This window comes from Cornus florida, unplaced genomic scaffold, assembly GCF_030987335.1.
Source record: "Cornus florida cultivar Cherokee Brave unplaced genomic scaffold, ASM3098733v1 CherokeeBrave_3.0.0_Hap2_Chr04, whole genome shotgun sequence".
Lineage (NCBI taxonomy): Eukaryota > Viridiplantae > Streptophyta > Magnoliopsida > Cornales > Cornaceae > Cornus > Cornus florida.
Window position 1 is genome coordinate 27,816,432 of NW_026775574.1, and position 26,171 is coordinate 27,842,602.

The window sequence follows — 26,171 nt, forward strand, 5'->3', positions numbered from 1 at the left end:
TTATAATAATAAATTTTAAAATAAGTATAATAGAAAAAAATTACATGTTATATACATCATTAATAGAAGCAAAAAGAACAATTGTAACTCTAAAAACTATTTTAGAGAACTTTCATTTATAGTTATCTTAAAACAGTTTTCTGATCTCTGAATTTTTTATAATTGTTTTCAGAGTTGCAAACCAAAAAATATTTTTCATTTAAAAGTTCTCATTTTTACTTCCTTTTTCTAACTAAGTTTCATAAAACAGTTTTCAGAAAAGTAAACTAAGCAGAGTTTTTTATACAGTTTTTTTAAAATAGAATATGAGAAATTATTTTATTTTTGGCAATTATCATAAACAAAACAAGTCCAAGTCGAGTTGTAATTCAAGTTTCTTGGTCTGCAAGTTATCAAGTTCGACAGTGACTACAGAACTGGGAAGTTGTTCAAACTTACCATGATTGAAGATTTTTTGAAGAAAAGGGTAAGAACAACACATTAGGAAGGATTCTAAACAGGTTAGGACACATTCTACACTTTTCATATTTTTCAGAAGTTCCCGTAGAATGTTTTTTAGGCTGAAAAGAACCAAATTCAAGTTCTACACAACTTGAACTGGTTCAGCCCCTCTAAACCGATTCAAGGGCTCAAGATTGGCTTCAAAATTCCTTCTGCCAATCTTGAACCAGTTCAAAGAGTCTTGTTCACAATACAGTTTTTAGTTTCCTTTTCTTGATTTCTTTTCTAGTTAGTCTAGAATTGTACCAAGTCCTATGCACGAATTTTTCCATATTTTAAGAAGGGCTAGGACATTCTAAACTCTATATAAACCTTGTCATACACATAGGTTTAAAGACGGCTTTTGCATTATCAGTTTATTATTCTTAAAAAGTCTTAGGAAGATTTTTGTCTCAGAAATTCTTAGAGAATTTCCTGTTTGTCTTTCTAGAACATATACACATAAACATTTAGTGAGTTTAGAGTTGTGTTGTTCGAATCCTGATCATGATCATACAGTTGCATCTACATTGATCAGATAAAAGCAAATCTACTTCTACATCGAATTTAGACGATTGAAGAATAGGAGTAAAAGCGATCACACTTTGAAAAGGTTGGAGCATTCGAGGAATGTTGTCTAATCTACCTACTACTCTTATACAAAAATCAAGCACAAACCTGAGGTCAAGTTTCTGTTGGACGGGGAGTCGCAAAGCCAGAGGATTATCAGCAGTTGGTATTTGGTAAAACGATAGGGTGTGAGCCAGAGTCAAAGTTTAGTGTACTTTGTTTCAAGCATAGTGGATCGGTTTACTTTGGACTGCACAATCCACGAGGTTTTTCCCACGCAAACAGTTGACGTATTTTATCAACTGGGGTTTCCTCGCTAAAATCCTAGTGTCATCTCTAACTTTACTTTGCTTTATTTTAGAATGCATGATATTAATTTATTAATTGCTAAAATAAAGTAAGTTAGAAAAACACAAGATCTGTTTTTAGAATAATCAAAACTTTCTATGTAATAACCCGGTCATTTTCCTTCCATTCTTTTTTTCGGTGATTTTCTTTTTTCGTCTTTTTCCCGTTTATCATTTTTCCTTACATAACCTCATTTTTTGTGCTCGGATTTTATTCCGGCTTTGCATGCATCCACGATATTGATTTCCATGACAATTGTATTTTTACTTTTGTAGAAAATACATTCTAGTTGCTTACTTTTTCGTAAAGGGTATGGATGCATACTTTCTTGTAAATATTCTTGATTTTTGGGGTTCTAGTGTAATTATGTAAAATAATTATTTTTCATCTTGGGACCATTTTGTAATTTAATTTGAAAGATATTTTAGAAAATGACCTTTTTGCAATTTTTGGAAAATGTGACAAGTGTCACATTCTCATGGTGCCACTTGTTGGCATTGGGGTGGAGTGACTTGGAAGCATGATCTCTTGACATTTGGAGGGTGGAGATTCACCCACTTTTTGGCCTAGGATTGGTTCACTTGTTGGTCTAGATGGTTGACAAGTGTAGGCTTGAGATTAAGCCTACGAAGGAGCCTTGGATTTGTGACAAGTGTAGGCTCACAAATTAATCTTGCATTATGTGTGTGTGAGAGGTAGTGTAAGTACACATAGTGAGTAGATGAATACTAGATCCTCCACTCACCATTCTTCACTTCATCTTTTTCATTTCACTTGCTCTCAAAACCCTAACCTAGCCACCATTGAAGCAAAAGCTTGGTTTAGAGCTTTGACTTCATTTTTGGCCTCCTTCCATTCACTTTAGACTATAAACCTTGGGAGACAAAATTTTCGTCTCACTCTCCTCTTCATAACCCTAGAATTTTTATCCATTTTGTGCTTAGTTGCTTTGGATTATAGAGATTCAATTCTCTATTGAGGTAAGGGTGGTAGTATGTTTATATTTTAAGTGTTTTATAATCCTTTGGGGTTTAATATATATTGTGTACATGCTTTTAGAATTGTAGTATTGCATATTATAGGAAATCCTTATGATTGACTTAGGCTTTATTGATTTAAGCATGTATGTTGTGTATGTATCTTGAGTAGGATTATTAATGTTGTACAGAACTCTTATTAATTTGAATTACTATACAATTGTGATGATAATTCTACATTCTAGTTGATTACTATTGGTAATTGTAATTATTTTAGAAGCTTATTGCTATGATGTTGTAATCTAGTATGTAAAGCTTATTACTATACATACCAAACATGGGTAAAGTGGCCATTTTTTGGAACACTCATTTCAAAATGGAGGAAATGGCACACTATTTCACTGGAAGTGATTTTCACCTGAGGTTTTTGAGCAGTGGCATGTGATTGCATGTTGCTGATTTTGTGATTTTGTAGGACATTTAGTAGCATCACTACTCACATTTAGATGAGTTTTGTCTTTGATTTCGTACGCTATGGTTTGAGAGCCTTCTGATTAGGGCTACAAATGAACCGAGCCGAGCCGAGCTTTGGGTTGTTCAGGCTCGGCTCGTCATCTCTAAGGAAGTGCTCAGGCTCAGCTCGTGTTTGGGTGAGCTTGGGCTAGTCGAGCTCGAGCTCGGGCTTGGCTGGGCCCGGGCTTGGTTACATACCCTATCATCACAATACAAGAAACAAACACATATCTTTCATGAAATCTGATCGGTCTCTTCCATGAAATCCGATCTCCACCTCCAACAGAAACGAAGAAGAAGAAGAAATACAAACAAATTTTCAAGATCAAAATCACACCTTACAAGATTTTAGGGACTCGATCTAAAGATATATTCCACTGCCTGAACTTAAACGTGCGTTTGAGAGAGACATCAAGATCCGTTTGAAGGAGAGAGAATGGTGTTGCCGTTGTTTATGGGATTATCTGAAGATCCCTTGTCGCTGCCGCTGGAGACTTCTTATTTTAGGGTTATACAGTTATACTTATCTTTTAACTTAAAGATGATCAACGGCTGAGAAGATGAACAAGTATTTAATGGTTGAGATGTAGTTTTATTTGAATGTGGGCTAAAGTCTTATAATTCTTTGGGCCATTATGTGAATTGGGCCAAACTTATATTCATATGGACCAAACCTTTTAAATATAAAATTGTAATAAAAATGGGCTTTCTTAACGAGCTTGCTCACGAGCCTAACGAGCCGAGCTCAAGGTTGCTCAAGCTCGGCTCGTTTACTAAACGAGCTTGAAAATCAGGCTCGAGCTCAGCTCGTTTACTAAATGAACGAGCCTGAGCCGAGCTTTTAACGAGCCGAACCCGAACTGTTCATGAACAGCTCGGTTCATTTGCAGCCCTACTTCTGATTTTGAAAAATATAATCAGAAGTGGTGTAATTTTGACATTTTATTTAATGTTTTATTTATTATTCTTAAGGTATTTTTAATGATAAAATTACATTCTTTGGAAATTAAATTTAAGAAAAAAACAAAGAAAAAAAACACAAATTTTTAAGTGGCAAGTCTAGGTGCACAAAATAATATCCATCACGGGCTAAGACACTAGAAAAGAACCCAAAATAATTCAATGACCCAAAGAAGTCCCAAAATCTAAGAAGATGCAATCAAATGGTTTTTTTTATATTATTTTTTAAATACTATAATTAGTGCTGAACCTATCAATTGAAATTAAATTTGTAACCCTAAAAATAATTTTCAAAAATTCAGATAATACAAAACAGTTTTAAAAGAATAATAAAAGACAGTTGCTGAAAACAAACATTTTTATAACTGAGTTTTCAGAAAATAATTTAAAAAATTAAACCAAGCAGGGTTTTTTTTTTTTTTTTTTTTTTTTTTTTTTTTTTTTGGTACAATTTTTTATTTTCAGTTACCAAACATTTGTTTTTTGTTTTTTGTTTTTTGCTTTTATATTTTTATCCCAAGATTGTGAACGTGAATTTCCATCACCGTACACGTGGAAGATGTGCACCATCAGAGCACAAGCTTGACTTTAGACAACCCCAGTCAATCTAAGCAACAGCCCAATAACACTGAAAGATGATAGCAGCTCTGTCAGTATCAGGCAGCAGCATGGGCAACACCAAGTTTTCAGTCTCTGGTCCCTTGGAAATGCCCAAAATTACAGAGGTTTGCTGCTTTTGAGTTGGCCTATATATATATATATATATATATGCATATGTGTTTATATTGATAATTCTCAATCAAATATTCAAGTTCTCTTTTGTTCCCAAGCTGATAATTAGTTTTTGGATAGAATATATTTAACCATGTTTGCAACTGAAAACATTATAATTTGTAGACAATGGTGGGACAAGGTGATTGTGAATTTGGTTTGTTTCAGGGAAGTTTAAGATTGGGCTTTGTCAGTTATCAGTTACTTCAGACAAGGACACTAATCTGGCCCATGCCCAGAAATCAATTGAACTTGCTTCCAAGCAAGGTGCAAGCCTTGTTGTTTTACCAGTGAGCTCACTTCTTTCTCACTCAGATCATATTGCTCTAGCTTGTGGTATTTTGTATTTTATGAAAATGTAACTAAACCCTAACTCATATTGTTGTAGATTCATTGTGAAATTAATGTTTTTTTTGGAGTCCTTAGATTCATAATTGGTGTTGGTTTTTACTTATATGTTATAGGAAATGTGGAATTGCCCTTATTCGAACGATTACTTTGCAAAATATGCTGAGAATTTTGATGATAAAGATGCATCCCCTTCATTTTCTCTATTATCAGAAATTGCTTCATGTCAAGGGATCACAATAGTAGGAGGGTCTATCCCTGAAAGGAATGACGGTCGGTTGTATAACACTTGTTGTGTGTTTGGACCTGACGGGCAGTTAAAGGCTAAGCATAGGAAAGTAAGCATAACTAAGAAAAGAATTAAAATGGAGAACTATGAGTTTGAAGGAAACACAAATGGAATTTTGACAGAAGATTTTTTTGCTTTGCAGACACATTTGTTTGTGTTGACATTCCGGGAGATATTTTGTTTAAGGAATCAGACACCTTCACAGCAGGGGATAAATCTACCATTGTTGATACAGGTATGCATCAAGTCAGTGGCATTGTCTCGTAGTGTTTTATAACAAGTTGTTCAAGTCTAATCATGGATATTAACGTAGGTTATGTCTTAATGCTATTTTTAAAGCGAGACTAGTTGGCTCTCGGAAAGTCACTTCATCTCTTGCTTTAGCACTACTGACTGAAGCAAAAAGTCTTTTAGTACGAGGTATTGGTATTGTTTTAGGATTTTAGCACTGTATTTTAGTAATATGATTAAATAGGTGTTTTTCTTCTAGGTGCCTACTGCCTTGGTTGATGTATAGGGCTTCTGCAATTTTATACTGATATTATCCATTTAGTTAGTTCAGTTTTAACAAGTTTTAAATCAATTTTGTTGCCTAACCTGTCAGAAATTGGAAGATTCCGCCACAGATCTTGAAATATGATTTTATTAAGTATATACTACTCCGTATAAAATTGTTTATATGGTGTGATGAATTCCTCTCATAATGCTGGTTTAACGATTTCTTCCTTTTAACCAGAATTCCCTAGGGGCTCCTAAATTCTCCTTCTTGATTGTATTTAAGTAACCATACATGGATTACTGAACAATGTAAAACATGCGGGAAGATTGGTAGATTGAAATCTGAATATCATTTTGTTGTTCTAGCCACAACCATATAAAATTATATGGATTTTTCTTTCTTGTTTTTCCATTAGAATCTTGTCAACTATTGACTGTAATGATAAGACATTTGATCATTTTCTCCAATCTCTTCGAAAAACCTTATTGTGCTTGACTTTTCAATTTTCCTTTCCTTTTCTTTCAGAATTCGCCATGTTGCACTTTATACCTTCATTTCTTTTAAATAAACACATTGAAACATAAAACTGATTGTGTGAATCTAAATGTAGATGTGGGTCGTATTGGAATTGGAATTTGTCATGATATACGCTTTCCCGAACTTGCGATGTTGTATCGAATAAGAGGTATTCATTATCTCCACCAGTTTATTGCTGGATAGCCTGGTACTGTTCTGGTTTCTTAGTGTACTATGCAAGTCCACAGGTGCTCACTTAATATGCTATCCTGGGGCATTCAACATGAGTACTGGTGAATTATTGTGGGAGCTTGAACAAAGAGCAAGGCAAGTTGATATATTTGTACAATAGGCACCTGTTTTTTTTTTTTTGTTTTTTTTTTTTAGAATGAGTACAAGACAAATCAAATCAGATTAACTTCCTTGCAGTTTGCGTTAGTGGAAAGAAGCATCTCACTTCTTAATAAATCTTCGGTTTTAGTTAATATAACAAAAAGTTAGCCTCGTGTGCATCCTTGTAAAATATTTTGAGTCTTTAAAAGCGGCACACATTGTTTTTAAAACATTAAAGCCATTAATTTGGAGAACATTAAATCCATGACAACTACATATGATCATTTTATCGTATTATGACTTGGTATTGATTCTGGCTAAATCTTGGTTCAAGTATGTGGTGATGAAGCACAGCTAATTTGGTTTAGTAAAATCAACTGTTTTAAGATTTAGATATAATGATATAGTGTAGGCAACATGGAGAAAGATTGTAAGAGCAATTTTGGGGGCAAGAAATGAACAATCAAGTCTATAATTTTCTGGCACAAATGTGAAGTAGCAGCTCCATAACATGTATCAGATTGAATATGCATAAAAGTTTGAACATGATTAATAAACCATATTACATTTTTTTGTGATAAATCCATGTGATGTCCGGAGATGATACTATGGTAGTTTAAATCACAGAATTGTGTACTTGCAGATGATATTATAGTGGCTCAGAACTCAGAAGTGCTATTTTATGAAAACTACTGTTACCCTAAGCAGCAATCCGTGGATAATGCTTTACAATGGGACTTTATTATCAATATTTATGGTTTATTTTAATAGAATATAACTCATGCTATATGAGTGAAGTTAATGGCTTATTTTGCTGTTGTCACTTTCATCATCCCATCCAAATTCCAAAGAGTAGATGTACATTACCTTTATTTTATTCTTCTTCTTCCTCTTCTTCTACTTGGGGTAGACAATTAGAAATGATGGTGTTTTCCAAAGACAGCATGAATGTGTACCAACACCAGTGAAAATAATTCATCCTTCTATCTTTGCATATTGGATGAATTTAAAGCTGTATTAGTTCTACATTTTAATCCATTATTCGAGTAAAAATCGCTGATTCTTTTGTACTACAAAAATTCAGGGCAGCTGACAACCAGGTACTTATACCTTTTCCCATTGTATTCTTAATGATATTCACTTGTCAAAAACAAAATCAATGTGTTTTGTTGGTTTCTTGTTGTAGTTATATGTAGCTACATGCTCACCATCTCGAGATTCCACTGGTTCCTATACGATATGGGGTCATTCAACTCTTGTTGGACCGGTACTAGAAATCCCGAAACTGATATGCTAGCCCTTCTTTTGGAATAAAATCATGTAAAGAGAAGGTTCTAACGATGAAAATGGCTTTCTCTATGTTGACAGTTTGGTGAAATAATTGCAACCTCGGGGCATGAGGAGAAAATAGTGGTTGCTGAGATTGATTATTACGAAATTCAACATCGAAGGTGATGTGTTGTTTATGAAATCGATTTGGATTTATAGTAAAAGTTTTGCCTCTCCCCACAACAAAGTTTTGTGAATATGCAGGGAGGGCCTCCCGCTAGAAAAACAGAGGCGGGGAGATGTGTATCGGTTTGTTGACGTACATGAACAGGAGCTTTGATGAATTAAGATTGTCATACTGTTACGGACATGCGACCTTATTTATGTCTGGAGTCTTTAATATCTTTTGCATGTTATAATTTAGAAACTATGAAGGTGTATGTTTAGTGTTTTTTTTAAGAACAATATTCTGTTCTCCAAAAAAAATAAAAATAAAAAAAATAAATAAATAAATAAAAAATTAGTTACACCAAAGATTGACTCTTTTTTTAAGCTGTACTGAAAAAGAGGAAATTCTATCTAAGAATTTATTTTAATTTTCTCTTTTCAGAGTTTCTGAAAACTATGTTATGGTTCCAATCCGACTATTCGTCCAAAGGTGATGTCAATATGAAGCACCCTGCTTTTGTTCCGTTTTGTTTGATATATTTGCCTAGTGTTTCCCAAATAACCAAACTCAGGTAGTTGCAAAATGTATCATTTAACTATGGTGATTTTGTATATTTCTTGTGCTTAAAAGGGAAAAATAACGCATAAGCAGTTTTTTCTTCGTAATTTTGGATTGAGATTTGTTTTCCTAGGTTATAATCCAGTTTCTAATTTATCAAGTGTTGGACTAGAATTTGAAAGTTCGCAATACGTAATGGATCAGACATGAATCTTTTTAGAAGATCAGCGATGGAATTAGGTTGAATATTAATATACCTGACTGTTGGTATAGAATGTGTTTAATGTGAGATCCAATTTAAACCAATTTCATATGATAGTATTAGACTAGACTTTGTTCATCTTATATGGAATATGTTCATTGGATTTAACTTGAATTTGGTACTGTATCTTGATAGTGTGGTATGTATTTAAACTTGGATAGTGATCTGTCTCAAATGATTTTAGCCTGCATCAGACATTCTTTTTCCAGTAAGTTTACTAAATGTAGAACTAAAGAGGCCACAATTCATTGACTGACATATAAAAATGATTATCGATACTACATTAATGTTAAAAGAAACATTTCTTCTAGGTTTATTGATTTATGAATGGGGTTCCCTTCTTTTATTGATGATCTCTAAATTTGTAGGTCTGACAATGAGTTTTAAATTATTTTGTTGCTTAAAAAACTGTGATATTATTAAAAGTTGGTTGATTCTGTCGCGGTCTGGACTCTGGAGGTATAACATTATAGATTGATGAACTTCTTGCTATTGCTGGATTCTTGATTTCTTTCTTGTTTCAAAATTTCCTTAGTTCTGCATATTTATTGGTGCTTAATATTATTTTCTATTGAACTTGTCTATTCGAGTAAGAGTAGTGCTAATATTGCTATATGCACTGATGATGAAAGAAATCAAAATGCTTACCCGATTGTGTTTGCGTCCATTTGAACATTACCGGTTGGGTTGCAAAATTTTCAAATGAACAGGTAGTTTTTATCTTCTCCTGATCATCTTTTTTGTTTATTTAATTTGGTGAATCATTTTCCTGGATATTCTGCTCTGCAAAAATAGTTCGCTCAAAAAGATGTTCTGGGTCACAAAAGGTATTTGGTAAAACATTGCAATCATACTCGAGGAAGTCACCTTAGATTATCGATTTCTTCATCTTTTGTTACCACAAAATTTCAGGTTCTTCTGCATTCTCCATCAGATAGAAAAGTAGAAAATTTTCATTTCCCGCTAAAGTTTCTGCATGCAGTTTTCCGAAATTTTGAATATGTTTTACTGATATCACTTACGAGAGAACTTTTCTGATAGCAATTTAAATTTCCCTTTGCAATGTGACGGAATCGCACGCATTGCTGGAGAAGAATCTGTTGCTTCTTAATGTGGCCAAGCTTGGCAATAGTTCCAGGTCATTGCCTCTAACATCTTAGGAGGCTCATGTACATATATGTCTACACACACACACACATACACACGCATATATATAATAATGGCATTACAGATCCGAAGATTCCTTCACATTAATATGTAGCAAGAATAGAAGATCACACCATTGGGCACCATATAAGCTCTCCTCTCCAAATGGGGAGATTTGAGTGTGTGTTTGATTGAATTTATTTATTTATTTAAGAAAAAACCAAATAACTATCACATCATTTTTATATCTATACTATTATTAAAAGTAGAAAGAGTTTCAGTACATTATTGTGTTTCAGTATATTATATTTTAATAATAAATTTATATCTTTCCTTTTATAATTCAATTGTTGTAACGATTCAAACCTAGGGATCCGGATCGCTAACCGGATTCTTACCCGAACCTGAGGTAACATAAGGGTACTACAGTCATTTCACGTCAATATAATAATTCTAGAGTCCATAGGGGTATAATAGTCATTTAGTATATTTAATATAGCTTATAAACTCATCGGGGTAAAATTGTCATTTTTTATGGTTATTTTATGTTTTGGTTGAAGTCTGGGGCTAATTAGGTAATTATAATGAAATATGGGGTCAAACAGTAAATACTAGCTCATCTAACCGGTTGCATGATTTCATCTAACCAGTTAAATGGCTAGTCTATAGAACATGCAAAAACTGAGAATCCATCTAACCGAGTAGATTGATGCATCTAATCGGTTAGATGGGTAGATAGATGCATCAAACTGGTTATATGGAAAAATTCATCTAACCCATATAGGATCCTTTTCAAATAGTTCAAGACCCATCTAGTTGGTCTAAGGAGTACAACCCAAATTTATAATCTTTTAAAATAAAATAAACAAATCATTTAACTAAACAATTAAGCATTATAAAGCTATTTAATTACATAAACACATTACACATGAAATCAATTAAAAGAATGCACATACACAATTAGCCAAATCAATTAATTTAAATTAACACAAATAAAATAATTAAATAAAAACAAATAATCAAATAAACACGAATTCAATATACATGCAAATAACCAAATAGCCACATAATTAAATAAAATCCAATTAAAACATTTAAATAAATCTCCAGAAATTAGGGTATTACAATTGTCCCTCTAGACTATATATATATATATATATAAGTACAAAGCGGAAAGGCTCAATATATATTTATATCGTTTTGTTTCTAAAGGGAACTAGCTTAGTTGCTATGCCCCTCTAAAATTAATATATAGTAAGTTTTAATTTAGTTCCACCGGGAGTGCCAAAAGGGCTATCGGCACCACGCTTAGGCGACGGCGTGATGGGCGATGGTGTAAGGGTGTGCTAGGATAGTTGGTTTGGGGCGATCCACCCTACGGTACACCTAACGGCCTTTTCCCCGTATTTGTCGGGAAGGTGGTGATTTAGGCTCAAGCAAATATTCCTAAGGCGACAACCTCGACCAACTTCGGATGAAAGGAGAGGATCGGTCAACTGGTTACAGTTTGCTCTTGGAGTGAATGTGCTGCGCGTTCTGTTATTTGACCTCAAGGCGATTGCGTAGAGCAGTAAATAAGCCTCTCAAAGGTCATTCGCTACCCCCTCGCTCTCTGGGGTCTAGGGATCAATTATCACTGTTGATTTCTTTTAATTTTCAGTTTATATAACAATTTAGCGTGAGCTGATGTGATGACCGTGTCATCTTTTCCTTTTTTTTGGGGATATTTTTTTATTTATTATTATTATTTATTTAATTGTTTATTTCTTTTTCGTGTTACCTTAGGGTTTTGTAGAACCCGAGGTAGGGTTTGGTGTCCGGACTTAGTTTCCAAGATCTCATGCATTTACCTTAATTTATTTTGTTGTTAATGCATAGTTTAATTATGTAGAGAAGTATGGTAGTTTAATTTTATTTTCTTGGGGGTATGATTGCATAGTTTTTTTGGAAACATTTTCATTTTTTGGGGTTCTTTGTGCGATTAACTTTTCGAGATATTTTAGCTTAGGGACCTTTTTGCAATTATTTTTGTGAGATATTTAGACGAGGGACCTTTTTATAATTTTTGAAAAGTGTGACAACTGTCACCTTTTCCTTGGACCATTTATTGACTTTTGGTTGGAGACACTTGGAAGGCTTAGATAATTACAAGTGCAGGGTGGTGATTGAATCTTATGAGGGTGCATTGAATAGTGACAAGTGGAGGGGTGAGATTGAAGAGTGTGTGTGTGAGAGAGGTAGAGTTAGTTTGGTTTAAGTGTGTTACATTTCATTTAGTTAGTGGAGCAACTAGTGATTGGCTTGTCTTCTTCATTTCCTCTAACCTAAACCACCATTGAAGCTAGAAAACCCTAGCCTTATACCTTATTTTCAACCCATTTGCCACTATCCTTTTGGCCTAGCTTTTGGAAGACAAAAGCTTCCCCTCATCTTCCTCTACAACACCTTGTTCTAGGATTCCATTCTTGCTCTCATTTTCCTTATATTCTAGAGACTCAATTCTCTAGTGAGGTAGAGGGTGTTTTATGTTTATATCTATGACAGCCCTAATTTTACAAGCCAGTGCGTCCTGTGATAACTCGAAAGTTGATCCAATATCGGATCCGAAATATGGAAGCGAAACATAAACAAGTCTCTAGAGATGTACATCATCCCTAAGACACAAAAGTGGCTTCCCGAGGAGTCCTGTGACTCAGCGGAAGCAAGGCAGAAGTTAGGGTTTTAAAACCCTCCAAGAAATGAACCAAGGGTAAAATGGTCATTTCAAACTAGAATGGATGCTATTATGCATACCATTGGATAGACAACCAAAAATTAATAAATTTTGACTCAAGAATCACTTAATTCGGAGTCCGGACGAAGAAGTTATGGCCAAAACAAAACCGGATGACAAGGCTGCCAAGATACAAGGCTCAAAGGCTGCAGGCGGACACAAGGTGCTACGGGCGCTCGCCAACTTTTATATTGCGAGCGAATGCCAAATCCTGCGGGCGCCCGCCAAAATGCAAAGTTGTTGCCAAGTAAGGGAAAATGAAGGTTCGGGAGGTATTTAAATTGCCTACATTGAAAATATAACCTTAAAATACACCTACAAGACCCTCGAAAGTTTCGGAATGGTCAACACGCTTTTCAAAAAAAAGTCGATGAATAGTGCTCATGTCCAAACTTTAAAAAAAAAAAAAAGGCTAAACCAGAAAATCGGATTTATCATGGGGTTTTTGAGACCAAGATGACATTTTGTTGAAAATTGTTGTGAAGAATCCCCTCCCTCCCTAGAATCACATTTTCTAAGTAACCATGTCAAGACCAAAACTTATCTTTCGAAAGAAATACCCAAAAAGCCCCTTAGATTAGATTTGCAACAAAAATGAAAATGCATGCCCCATAGGTGTACATTTCAAACAAATAAGGTGTTGTGTGCAAAGGTGAACATGCACGCAAACATAATATGCATATTTAAGTTAGCTACAAGTGCCCACGGCCTCTATACATGCCAAATACTAAATATGACATGTCAAACCTTAAAGTTCGGAAATTTGCTTATAAAAGTGAAGTATAGAAATCAAGTACATAGACATAAACACAAAGGTGTTTGGCCGTTGGACATACATCATACATATAAAATGGATCCCAAATAGTGTGCTTAGGTACACTTTACACATTCCAAGGTAAAAACATCGTATGAAACTTAGCTATACGTTACAGCTTCAAAAATGAAATTTAAACATGCTAACAGTTGTATGTGTGCAAAATTACACAAAGAGACATAAATATAGCCGCGCCAACTTAGGGATGTTGTGCATCCCCAAAACAAGGTTCCCGTACCTGAAAATATCCCAAACAACTAGGGTGAATAAATAAGTTACTTGTAGAAAGAAGTGCATGCGTATACCCTAAAGTTTCAAATATCTTGTAAACTTAATATAAACCAATACAAGGGTCCATTCCACCTAGCGTTTATGTTACAAGGAGAACTAAGGAATCATCTCAAGTTACACAAGTATTTGAAATGATAAATATAAGATGTACAAGTATACAAGCACAACTATACTAAACAAAATTGAAACATACACGTAACAAGTATACAAGGCGTAAGTATACTAAATGAAATAGCAAGACATGCGAACCAAGTATACATGGCATGAGTATACTGAGTGTAATTGAAAAACACAAGAAGCAAGTATACATGACTCAAGTATACTAAATGGAATTGAAAGTGCAGGAAGCAAGTATACAAGGTTCAAATATACTAAATGAAATTGAAAATGCAGGAAGCAAGTATACAAGGCTCAAGTATACGAAAAGAAATTGAAACGCAACCACCAATTCACAAGCTACAATTAATCAATGATTAACAACTTGGAATTGAATGCTAAATCAAGTAGTTGGAAAGACTAGGACATATGGACTCTAGACCAAGTAAGTTATTTCGGGTAATTATGACCCACAAGGTACTACCTAGTGCGCACTAATGTCGTAGGGAAAACTCCTATCTCCCGCACTAGAGCCGAACCCTAGCCGTGACATTTTTAAGTCCTTACAAGCTTTCCAAAATTAATAAGTTCATGACATATACAAAATAACAATGCATGAAACTACCTACCAAGCACAAGTAGGGTGAAACCACACAAACCATGTCCTAATGTTTCATGTCTACAATAGCATACACCATGTCGAATCTTCAATGTGCGATTCGTTACACATATAATAGTATACAATATATCGAATCTTCAATATACGATTCGTTACACACTAAGATTATAGTATAAAACAACTAAATCAAGTTACCATTTGCAAGTTATAATTACTAAGCATATAACAACCTAGAAATAAGCTCTCAAGGTAAACATAATTAATATCCTATAAGAGTTTATCATCTCAACAAGACAAATCTCTAGAAATTAGCAAGTTATTGAATCAAATAACCTTTCTACACAATATTTATAAGCTACACATGCTTTAAATTTCTAAATATTAATTAAAACAAGTTACTATCATGCAAGATACAATTACTAAATATATTACAATCTAGTAATAAGCCTTCAAAGTAGACATTATTAATATTATTCAAGATTTCATCATCATAACAACAAAATCTCAAGATAAATGAAACAATTTACTTACACATAAAATACATACTATACATGCTTTGAATTATAAAACCTTAAGTCAAGCATATAATTTCATAAATAAGCATATATTATAAAACTTTTTCTCAATTCTCATAAATAAGAAATTCTCATTTGAATTTGTGATTTAGGCCATAAGAAATCCTTACATCTATTAGAAACATAAATATTAGTACTTAAGTCAACATATCATGTATTAGAAGGAATATGAATAAGTGATTCGAAATATACAAAAGTTAAAAGACTTGTCTTTCTTTTCGAATCATTCTTTATATTTCATATAATCTTTCTAAAAATATTCAATACACAAATGACACTTTTACGTTATTACATTCCTTTATTTTAGTAAATTGACCTAAATCTTTTAATTTTAGGTGTTGCTTACTTAATGCATTTTCAGGCTTATTTCCAAATTCCTTTCTAACTTCTTGAGTCATCAGATGAACATAATGATTATCATGCTACTTAAACCTAGTCTATTCCTAAATTAACATAATGATCAATTATTTCATTTTTCACTTGTCTTAATAGTATTAATTCGAAATGACCCATACTGAGTAAACAAGAAATTGAGAATAAATTGAACGAGATAATTCTCATCTACAATCATCCATAAGGTTCTCAAATTTGTAGCAACATTAGTCATCTCAAAACTATGTCCATACATGGTACGAGTACCAACACAAATGCATAGTAGTGATATCAATCAATAATTTTCGTTTTAGATATTTATCTACAATACGAAAACATTCTTTTAGTCAAAAATTCCTTATCACTATCACTATGGGGAACAATTATTCGTATAGCCATAATATTTAATCAGTTCGATCTCTCCTAAATTTTGAACTTAACTTACTCATTCTATTATGAGAAGTTAGCACTATTGCGAATCAAAATAGATATAGAATGCGAATTAAGGGATGTAACACAGAAACAAAATAAGATAAAGTACTCACAACAATAATGTTTTGAGTTAACAATACATATGTATAACTTAAAAATATAAATGCAATGTATAACTATATTACCCCTTTGGGTGACAATTATAAAATACTAATAATGATGCTTAAATGTATTTATATGTATATATTCATTGGTGATGCATTATTTAATTAAACAAATAAGTTACCTTTTGATATCCTATATCTACCTAATTAAAAAAAATACATACAACTCCTTAATTTTTATTTAATCACTTGAAAATCAATTCCATTTGGAGAATTATTTCTCATAATTAAATAAAGTCAATATTCATGAATACCATAAAAAATCATAAGCATCATAATTCATGAAATATTGCAATTATGTATACCACTAAAATTAATATCCAACAACCATTATGGTTAGGCCACTTTGGTAGCTACCAACCTTTACATAATATGAATATTAAATTAGTTAGTGACAAATTCATCTTTAATTATATTTACTACTAAAATTAATATTCATCAATCATTATGGTTAGGCCACTTTGGTAATTACTAACCCTCATAAACATGAATATTAAATTAGCTAGTTACTAATTCATCATTAATTTACCCATTTAACATTATGCACACATACTTACATTGATCGATCCAAATTTAAGTAGGTTCGATCCCAGAAATTTAATAGTCCAAAAAATTCAATAAAAATATCCTTTTATTTTATGTACATAATAAAATGTATTATTTTTATTTTCAGACTTGAATATCATAATTGAATCAAATTAAAATTGACTTTCCATCATGTATATGTGTATGACTACAAAAATAATAAAATAAATAAATACACAAACTTTATATATTTAATAATTTAAATTTCTAGACTCACAAATTATTTTAGAAATTTAAATTTATTTAATAAAATAAATAAATACACAACCTTATGTATTTAATAATTTTAATCTTCTAATCACAGTTAGTTTCTCTAGAAAACGTAATAGTAAAAAATTGATTAAAAGCTTTTCAATCCCATATGTTGTGCACGAAAATCAAGAACCAAACACATCATTATTTAACTTGATTGCCTCTGTCAACATACATAAAACATAATAAGCCCACAGCATATTCATATGTACGGAAATTCTCCAACAATGCCATAAGATGAATCAAAACAAATTATTCATATATATCCATATGTATGCTGATTAGTGGGTACTTAAGATATATTTAACTCCCAAGTGAAGTTCATTTTCACCCAAATCAAATTTGTTTGGTGGCGCACAAACAGATCAACATAATACTAGTAAAATACACTATTATTTTTCTTTCAGATCAGAAATCAAAGTTTTCAAATACCCATCACACTAATCAAAATCACACCAATCAAAACATACACACACATATATATATGTATGTGTGTATGTGTGTGTATGTCGATTCTATAAGAAAATTAAATTATACAAATATTTAATTTTACTTTATATGTATACATTATTTCTATAGAGGAAAATAATGAGTTCCTAAACTGTAAGCTCTGATACCACATGTAAACTTTAATAATTCGTGTCAAGTATTAATCACAAATAAACATTAATCCCAAAATCTTAGAACTTCATGATTTTCACATATCTATAATGCATAAATAAATAGTTAGATATAAATATCTCGATCCGTAATTGTAAAACTCGTAGAGATCAAGGCAAACATCGAGATCCTTTCTGCGGAACGAATAACATGCTAAACTGCAATAGCCAAAGCGTGGAAATCGATTTCTCTTTCTTGATCTTCTGCACATATAAATATTATACGTGTTGTTTTCATTAGTGTACATAATTGATGGGATATATGCACTTTTATAAAGACAGAGACTGGACCAGTTTTCCTTTTAGCAACCGTAATTCCACTTTATATCAAAGTAAGGAATAAATAGAAAAATACTTCCCCAATAATTAATTACCAAAAGGTAATTAATAAGTTGACCAAATAATATAATATTAATCTCATATCTATTTACTTAATCACTAATTAATGAAATATATCGTATGTCCAAATCATATGGGCCACACAATTAATAATAACAAAGGCTGTACATATTATACATAAGTAATCTAACAATTGCGTTTTGTTTGGAACCAAATTCATGTGAATTTGGAATTAGAATTAGGTTGTGTTTGGTAGCATGAAATTAGAGTTTTAGAATTAAAATTGGTAAAAAAAATAATAATAAAAAAAAAAAAAAAAATTGGTTCAATTTTCTAAGTTGTTTTTCTCCAATTCAACCAATTCTAATTCCAAAACTTCAATTTCATACCTGCCAAACATAGTCTTAGAATGAATTATATTGTAATTAGAATGGAATTCTATTTGCATGACTTCATCAGGTATAATTCTTCCCTCACAACATCCATTCCAAACAGATATGGTGTGATAGTCAGTGGTAGGGCATGTGTTAGCTTGTGGCCAAAGGCCCATGTTTGAATTTCCACTCCATCTATGCTTTAACTTCCCAAAAAAAAAAAACAAAAAAAAAAAATAATAATCCATTCCAACTCAAACTCTAACAAAAATGTGAGACATTGGTTAAATAAATATTAGCAATAGATGAATCATTTATAAGATTGCACAAAAAAAACTTTGTTTTAAAAATAATAAAATATTTGTTCCCAATCATATCTCTACTCTAAATATAAATAGATAAAAAAAAAAAAAAAAAAAAAAAATGCTACTCAACATTACATTTATTTATTTATTTTTTTTTTATCTTAGTTGATACTCGTACACACATATCTTCGTTGAGACTTGAACCTGACATTCTTTTAGAAAGTAAAGTTTAATACCGTTATGTCACTTCCTGTTGATACTTTGATACTCAACATTACATAGAACACCTTTTTTAACACGTTACGGCCCTCGCGGCCTGATCAAGCAGTGGAAGCAACCTTGAGGCTGATCAGGAGGGATCATGCCACCACCATTGGAGGTGTCAATCGACTCTAAAATGGACACTAGCTCTTCCATTTCAGGTCTCTTCTCCGGGTCTGAATTCCAACACCTCTTCATCACTTTAACAAGTGAGCTTGGGCAACATTTCGGTATCTTTGGTCTCATACTCTGCAAATCCAAAGTACAAATTTTATTCAGTCAAGATATATGAGCCATTCTCATTCCAATTCTAATTCTAATTGTGCTGTTTGAAAATCAGAGATGAAAATGATTATATCGGGTCAATTCATGTACTTCGTAAACAATGGCTGATGTTTGTTCCGAGAAACTGAAATCCGAATAAGGCTTTGCACAGCAATAGATCTCCCACAAGCAGATTCCATAACTGTAGACATCACTTTTCCGGTTATATGGACTACCATCAAGTACCTGCAGGTAGAATCATACCAACAAAATGGCATCTTAAAATTTTTTCATTACAATTCAAATAGCTTCATTCACTTTCTATATATATATAACATGTTGAAGACTGAAATTTATCATCTCGATTAGAGTAGTCAGTAGTGGTTACATAAGATGACATATATGATCTGGGTAAAGTCAGTGGCTTCATTCACAGTATGGATATCGGCATAAAAAAATGACATTTAAACACATCAGGAGGGTGGAATAAAGTATTTGTACAGAAGTCTAGAAATGGTTGAAGTATCAAGTGTTCATAGATAGTAGTTAATGAATGATGAAATTTATGGGAATAGATATTACTCATGCTTAATTAAGAGACATAGGAATTAATTATTTCACTACAGTACTAGTACTTGTTTAGTTTCTTAAGGCAATGAGTCATAGACTACATATAAGAATTAGCATAGTCTATGCATTCTTTGCATAGTAATACCTCTGGAGCCATGTAACCAAGAGTCCCCGTTAGGCCTGTCATCTCATTCGGATTTGCAGCCTCAACACGAGAAACTCCAAAGTCGGAAATCTTTGCTTTGAGCCCCTCGTCAAGAAGGATGTTCTGTGTCTTTACATCTCTGTGAACAATCTGATGGGAGTGAAGGTAACTCAGCCTGAAAAGAAGCAGATAGAAGAGCCACTTAATGCTTACCTTTTGAAAACTCTGCAAAATATTAAAGTATTGACTTGGGCATGCACGGGATGGAAGAATGTTGTTACCCTCTTGCAATATCAGTGGCTAGTTGGATGACTCTTTTGAAGGGCAGCTTCCTCGTCCGGTTCTTAAAGAGGTACGATTTCAGAGTTCCTCCGACAATATATTCAACCACGATGATACAAACATTACTTGCAACAAAAATTTTATCATCATCAGTTCTGATATTTTGTCCCGACATGCCTTTTGCAGCTCCAATTAACTGCAGAAAACGGTTTGACATGAGTGTCAATTCTTGAATCTAGGTAAAAATCTATAGAGTGAATTCCACTATGATTGTTATTTATATGAGTAGTGATATGGAGTCTGATAGTTGGACAAAAATTAACTAATTTGACGCGAGTAAAGATTGCCGTCATGAATATCAATGACATCGTGAATGTGAACTACATATATGTGCAATTATAATGTGTGTGTGTGTATATATATATATATATATATATATATTAGGTATTCATGAGGTTATATACCTTGATGATATTAGGATGATCAAGCTTATTCCATATAGAAACTTCCTGCGTAAAAGCTTTTCTCAATGTAATGTTTGTCGCTTGGCCATCTTTCCCCCAGTCAAGCATTTTAACTGAGAAATATTTAACAAAGAACAAGAAGGCAGAGTCAGTAAATTAATATCAAATCTAAGACGATCAATTAATTAAAGACTTGTGACACTATTATTAACTAGAGTTGTTTGATATCAAAGATTTTATTGAATTAAATTTATCAATAATATTGAGAATGATAAAGCTCTTGTCTAAAATATATCAAAACCGAAAAACTTCACTAACATATATACACACACACACACACACACACACACACACCCGCATTCATGTCTCTGTCATTGCACAATTCTTGAAAACACGAGACTAGTGGTTGATTGGTTTAATGTGCAATTCTTGAAAACACGCTGGAACTATTTGTTCAATTTTCTGAGATATGTTTTTTTTTTATGAAAATTAGAAGATTGTACAAAAATATAGTGAAAATCATTTTCTAGCGTATATTTATATATATTCCCACATTCATGTCTCTATCATGTACAATTCTTAAAAACACACCGAAACTAGAGATTTGTTTGGTTCGATTTTTTGTGATTATTTTTTTTATTTTCTGAAAAATAAAAATTATAAAATTACACAAAAATCTCTTTAGTTGATTAAAGGTTAGTATACTGTCTATATATTCGGCATTCATGTCTGTACAATTCTTGAAAACACACAAAAAAAATTAGAGATTTATTTGGTTCAATTTTCTGAGATTATTTTTTTATTTTTGAAAAATTAAAAATCAGAAAATTATACAAAAATCACCTTGGTTAACTCTTTTTAAAAATCAGTTTAATTCAGTTTTTTTTTGTCAATCTCAAAAATTGTCAAAGAAGTACAAAATTTTGTTTTTACTTTCAATCCTCATAAAACTGGCAACACCCACTGAAAGAAAGTAAAATAAATAGAGCGGCATGAATCTTGAGAAACTCAAAAATACCTGCGACGTCGTTTCCATCGTAAATTCCCCTATGTACGGAACCAAAGCTTCCACGACCAATCAGGCTCTTAATCACGAGCTTTTTAACATCTAATTCCCATTCTTCTCTTTCGTCAAGTTCGATCTCCTCTAAGCTCTCTATCATGTCTACACTTATTTCCTCCATATTCAATCAAATAAGTGTGGCTATATATATGTGTGTGTATGTATATATATATAGTCTGGATATGCTTCAGTCAGTGTTTGAGTAGGAGTTATATTGTAGTTGTAAGTTAATGTTTTAAGTACACATGTTTTCTAATCCCTAGTTAACATGTAATCTACATAAGTATAAAAAAATATATATATATTTATTTTCTCTTGAAATTTGATTACAAAAATTAAGTTTTGTCGTATTTAGGGTTTTTAATTAACTTCATTCTGTAAAATTCTTTATTCCATTCAATTTGAGTATTATTCTATTGATTTTAATTTTTAATGATTTATTAATTTTTTATGAATATATTACCTGCAAAATAAGGTTTTTTTTTTTTTTTTTCTTCCGATAAAAAAGTTAAAACTTTGTATAATAAGTTTTATTATAAATAGTAAAATTTTATATTAATAATTTCTTACCTCAATATAATAGGATTCTTAATCCAAACTATACAAATCTAAGTGATTCAAACCAATAATAAACACATAATGATTATATTTCTAAGTTTATACCCTTATAGCATCTCCAACTGTTGATATATATATATATATATATATATATATAAATAAATTTGATGTGTCTAATAGATTTACATAAAAAAATATTGCATTATTTATTTTTAACTCCAACCTATGCCTTTTGTGTAAAAATATATATCTAATAACAACCCACCAATGTCATGTGTGGACTCCATATAATTTCTACAAACCTACTTAATATAAAGTTATTCGTTAGAACATCTTCAAAAGTATGTTAAAATATATTTTTGTATGCCAGGTATGATGTTTAATTTTTTTATATATTTTTTTTTTATTATTTTTTTTTATCTCTAACAGTCTGTTAAGATAAACTGCCATGTCATTAATGTGTAAAATTGTTGTGTATTTTACACAACTTTTTTACACAATTACATCAGCATATTTCTTTACTCCTCCCTCTTTTTCATTCCATAAAAAATGGTGTAAAATATACAGCAATTTTACACATGGGTGACATGGCAGTATATCTTAACAACATGCTAGAGATAATAATAATAATAATAATAAAATTACACATCATACATAACCGTACATATTTTATACAAAAGAGTATTTTAATATACTGCTGGAGATGCTTTTACCATAATAAACTGGCATGCACCTCTCAAATTATATACAAAAATATTTATAATAGAATTCAAATTTTATTTAATTTAGAGTACTAATCAAATATATCTATATACTTATATAATATTATTATTATTAGGAACGTCTCATTTTGATGTCAAATTTTAAATTTTACAGTATTATTTATAAAAAATGATATAAACTTCAACTTTGTATTTTTATTCCAATTTTTTTTTTTTTTACTTAAATTATATTTACAATCATTGTTACTCATGTACGTACATTTTTACTTATATATATGTTTGTGTGTATATATATATATATATATATAAGCTTTTTGGTATTTAGCCTATATTATATCGAATATTTTCTAAAACGAAAAAGACTCTTTATTCTAAAGAAAATTGTCTAACCATTTTCACTGATATTTGGGTAGAAAAGGACATCATGATATTGTTATAAAAGTACTTGAAAGAGAGCTCACAGAGTGTAAAGACGGAGACCTTATTCTAACATAACTTAATTTTTATTATGAATTAGAAATTCGTATCCCGGGTTTATTAGGATTCATTGCAATTTATTATACATATCAGATAAGTTTTGAGAAACATGAAATTACCATATGTTGTGTAAATTTACATTTCAAAGACTATGTTTAGGATGCCTTTTGAAAAATACGATCACAATGGATTTAACTTTAACATTTTATTTCGTGTTTTGTTTTTACTCTTTGAAGATTATGAACTAAAAATCTTATTTACATATGTTGTATTTGAGGGAATAGAATTGATTTCATAAATTTGGAATTAAAAAAAATTAGGTCAAAATTTAAATTAACTTTTTTTTTGTCAATTTGGTGCTAGCAAACATATCCATTTAAAGTATTTTAACGATAAAATATATTATTTTGATAGTTAAAGTTTGAGAAAACTGAAAAGAAAACAAAATGATACAATACTAGTAAATTATACAGAAGCAGGCCAGGAGGCAAAGGCTACAACATTGGAAAAGAACCCAGAAAAATATGGGGGCCCAAAAACTGAAAAGATAAGAGCAAAATGGGCCTAACATATTGTCTTGGCAATTAAAAAGACAGTTTAGCTGTTGAACATTAGGGCTCAGAGGCTGGGGTTTAAATGGGTGCGAGAGTTGGAGGAAACCCGGCCATGGCCAAGTGAATATAACATTGTTTACACAAAATTAGGACCGCTTGATTTGTCATTCAAAAAATTATTTTCAAAAGTTTTAGAGTTAAATTTTAATAATACCTCTTTAAGTTTGGTTAATTTTCACCCTCAATTATTTTGTTCCGTTTTTCACTCAAAATATTTGAATTTAAATGATATATATGATTTACATATAATTGCATATATATATATATATATATATATATATATATATATATACCACAAACATTTCAACCAGAGACTTTTGGAGGAAGGAGGGCTTAATGGGGCACCACAGAAACTGCCCTTAATTTAAGGGTTAATTTAAAAGAAAAAAAAAAAAAAAATTTCCACTTCTTTTTATTTTTTATCATTATTTAAGAAAACTCCTTATATTTTTTACCCCAATATTCGAGTCCGATTCTTTAATGGGGCTGTAAAATGTCAAATTTGACCTTACTATATAATATTAAATTAAAAAATATAATAATTATTTGTGAAATTACAAAAATACCCCCGTCTATTTCCTCCTCTTCCCTCTGAAACTTTTATTCTGTTGCCCAAGTATTGACTCTTGGGGGGGGAGGGGGGGGGGGGGGGTCTATGGCAAACAATGACCAATTTTTCGATTTTGATTGTTCTGCAAATTCTAACACACTTTATAACATTTATGCAATAATCAATATATAGGTATAAGTAAATAATATCATAAATGTAAAGGAGATAAGGAAAGAGAGATTTGCAAACATTCACATGGCGATTTTATCGAGGTTCGGAAACTCCTACTCCTCGACTTAAGATCCCTCTTGAGACTTCCCAATCACTATGGCACCTCCTTACGGGTGGAAAGCAAACCTTAATTAGAAGCAACTCCTTGCTTCTCCTTACTAAGAGACAACCTCTCTTAGTCTTCCTTTGGGTCACACCAACCCTTACAAATATGAAGCTAGCTTGCTTCTTCTTCCTTGGGCCACACTAGCCCTTACAAATTGAAGATCAAATTTGTTGTATACAAATATATCTCTCAAAGATTGATATACAAATATTAGCTCACAACTTTCAGCTCACTCTAGAGTATATATATGAATAGATTGAAACTCAATACTCTGTAAATGATATGAGATGAGAGAGTATGATATGAATGAAGAACAAAAGCTCTTTAGATGCTATTTAATGTTTCTCAATGGTAGCAACATTAAATCTCGAAGTCCCCAACTTTATTTATAGAGATTTGATGCAGCTAATTCAAAAATATAGCTATTGTGCACACTGCCCGAGAGGAAATAGTCGTTCAAATTCAAATCTGGGCAGGTTCGGTCGACCGAACTGAAATACCATTGTGTTTCGGTCGTCTGAAATGGTATAAGGTTGGCTTTCATACTTGTTTCGGTAGACTGAAGAATTTTTTCTTCAGTTTCGGTCGACCGAAAGTCCTTCCTCCTTTGTGCCAAAACATTCTGTGAGAATCGGACGAGCCGATTCATTTAGTCCTTTATTTCGGTTAACCGAAATAACTTGCCTATGCATTTCGGTATGCCGAAATGAAACTGCAGCTCCAAGAATTTTGTTATAAGTTAATAGATAAAACAGTCTGTGCACATGACATCTGCACATACCTTATGACATTTACTTAAATGTTTTCAATGGAAATGAGGAAGTACCCCCCATTTGAATTCAATAAAAAATACTAGAAAATCGAAATCCAACTAAATCAAAATGAAGAAATTCAATTTTAGTACAAATTTGGATTTTCGACAGTTTTGGTAAAAATGAATTCTTATGTAGACCAATGTAGACTTGGTCAAAAATTTTGATAAAATCAGTTTAGGTTAGTTGAAGTATAAAGAGTTATTACCGGGAAAAATTATTTTGAAATAATTATTATTTCAAAAATCCATTTTTCACACTTAGCCAAAAACACAGTTTTTCATAACGCGCATTCTGGGGTCCTAGTGTCCGTTACCAACTCATGGTAATGAAGGCTTTTCATGCCTTAATTGTTAACCAATATGAATTATATGATTGATGAGCATGGTCTTAG

General features: G+C 31.9%; 2 protein-coding genes across 2 annotated transcripts; one reads left to right on the forward strand and one right to left on the reverse strand.

Moving 5' to 3' along the window:
- Positions 1–4,455: 4,455 nt before the first annotated feature.
- LOC132303051 (omega-amidase, chloroplastic-like) lies at positions 4,456–8,589 on the forward strand. Its single transcript, XM_059800115.1, has 10 exons — positions 4,456–4,573; positions 4,793–4,909; positions 5,084–5,309; positions 5,399–5,491; positions 6,366–6,440; positions 6,520–6,598; positions 7,689–7,704; positions 7,791–7,871; positions 7,973–8,055; positions 8,138–8,589. Exons 1-10 carry the CDS (start codon positions 4,484–4,486, stop codon positions 8,211–8,213), a joined length of 936 nt encoding a protein of 311 aa, XP_059656098.1. The 5' UTR covers positions 4,456–4,483; the 3' UTR covers positions 8,214–8,589.
- A 10,369-nt stretch (positions 8,590–18,958) lies between these two features.
- Positions 18,959–21,828, reverse strand: LOC132304869 (serine/threonine-protein kinase STY13-like). Its single transcript, XM_059802574.1, has 6 exons — positions 21,663–21,828; positions 20,645–20,757; positions 20,180–20,376; positions 19,899–20,073; positions 19,295–19,429; positions 18,959–19,168 (listed from the first exon to the last, which is right to left on the reverse strand). Exons 1-6 carry the CDS (start codon positions 21,826–21,828, stop codon positions 18,959–18,961), a joined length of 996 nt encoding a protein of 331 aa, XP_059658557.1.
- Between the last annotated feature and the right edge of the window lie 4,343 nt (positions 21,829–26,171).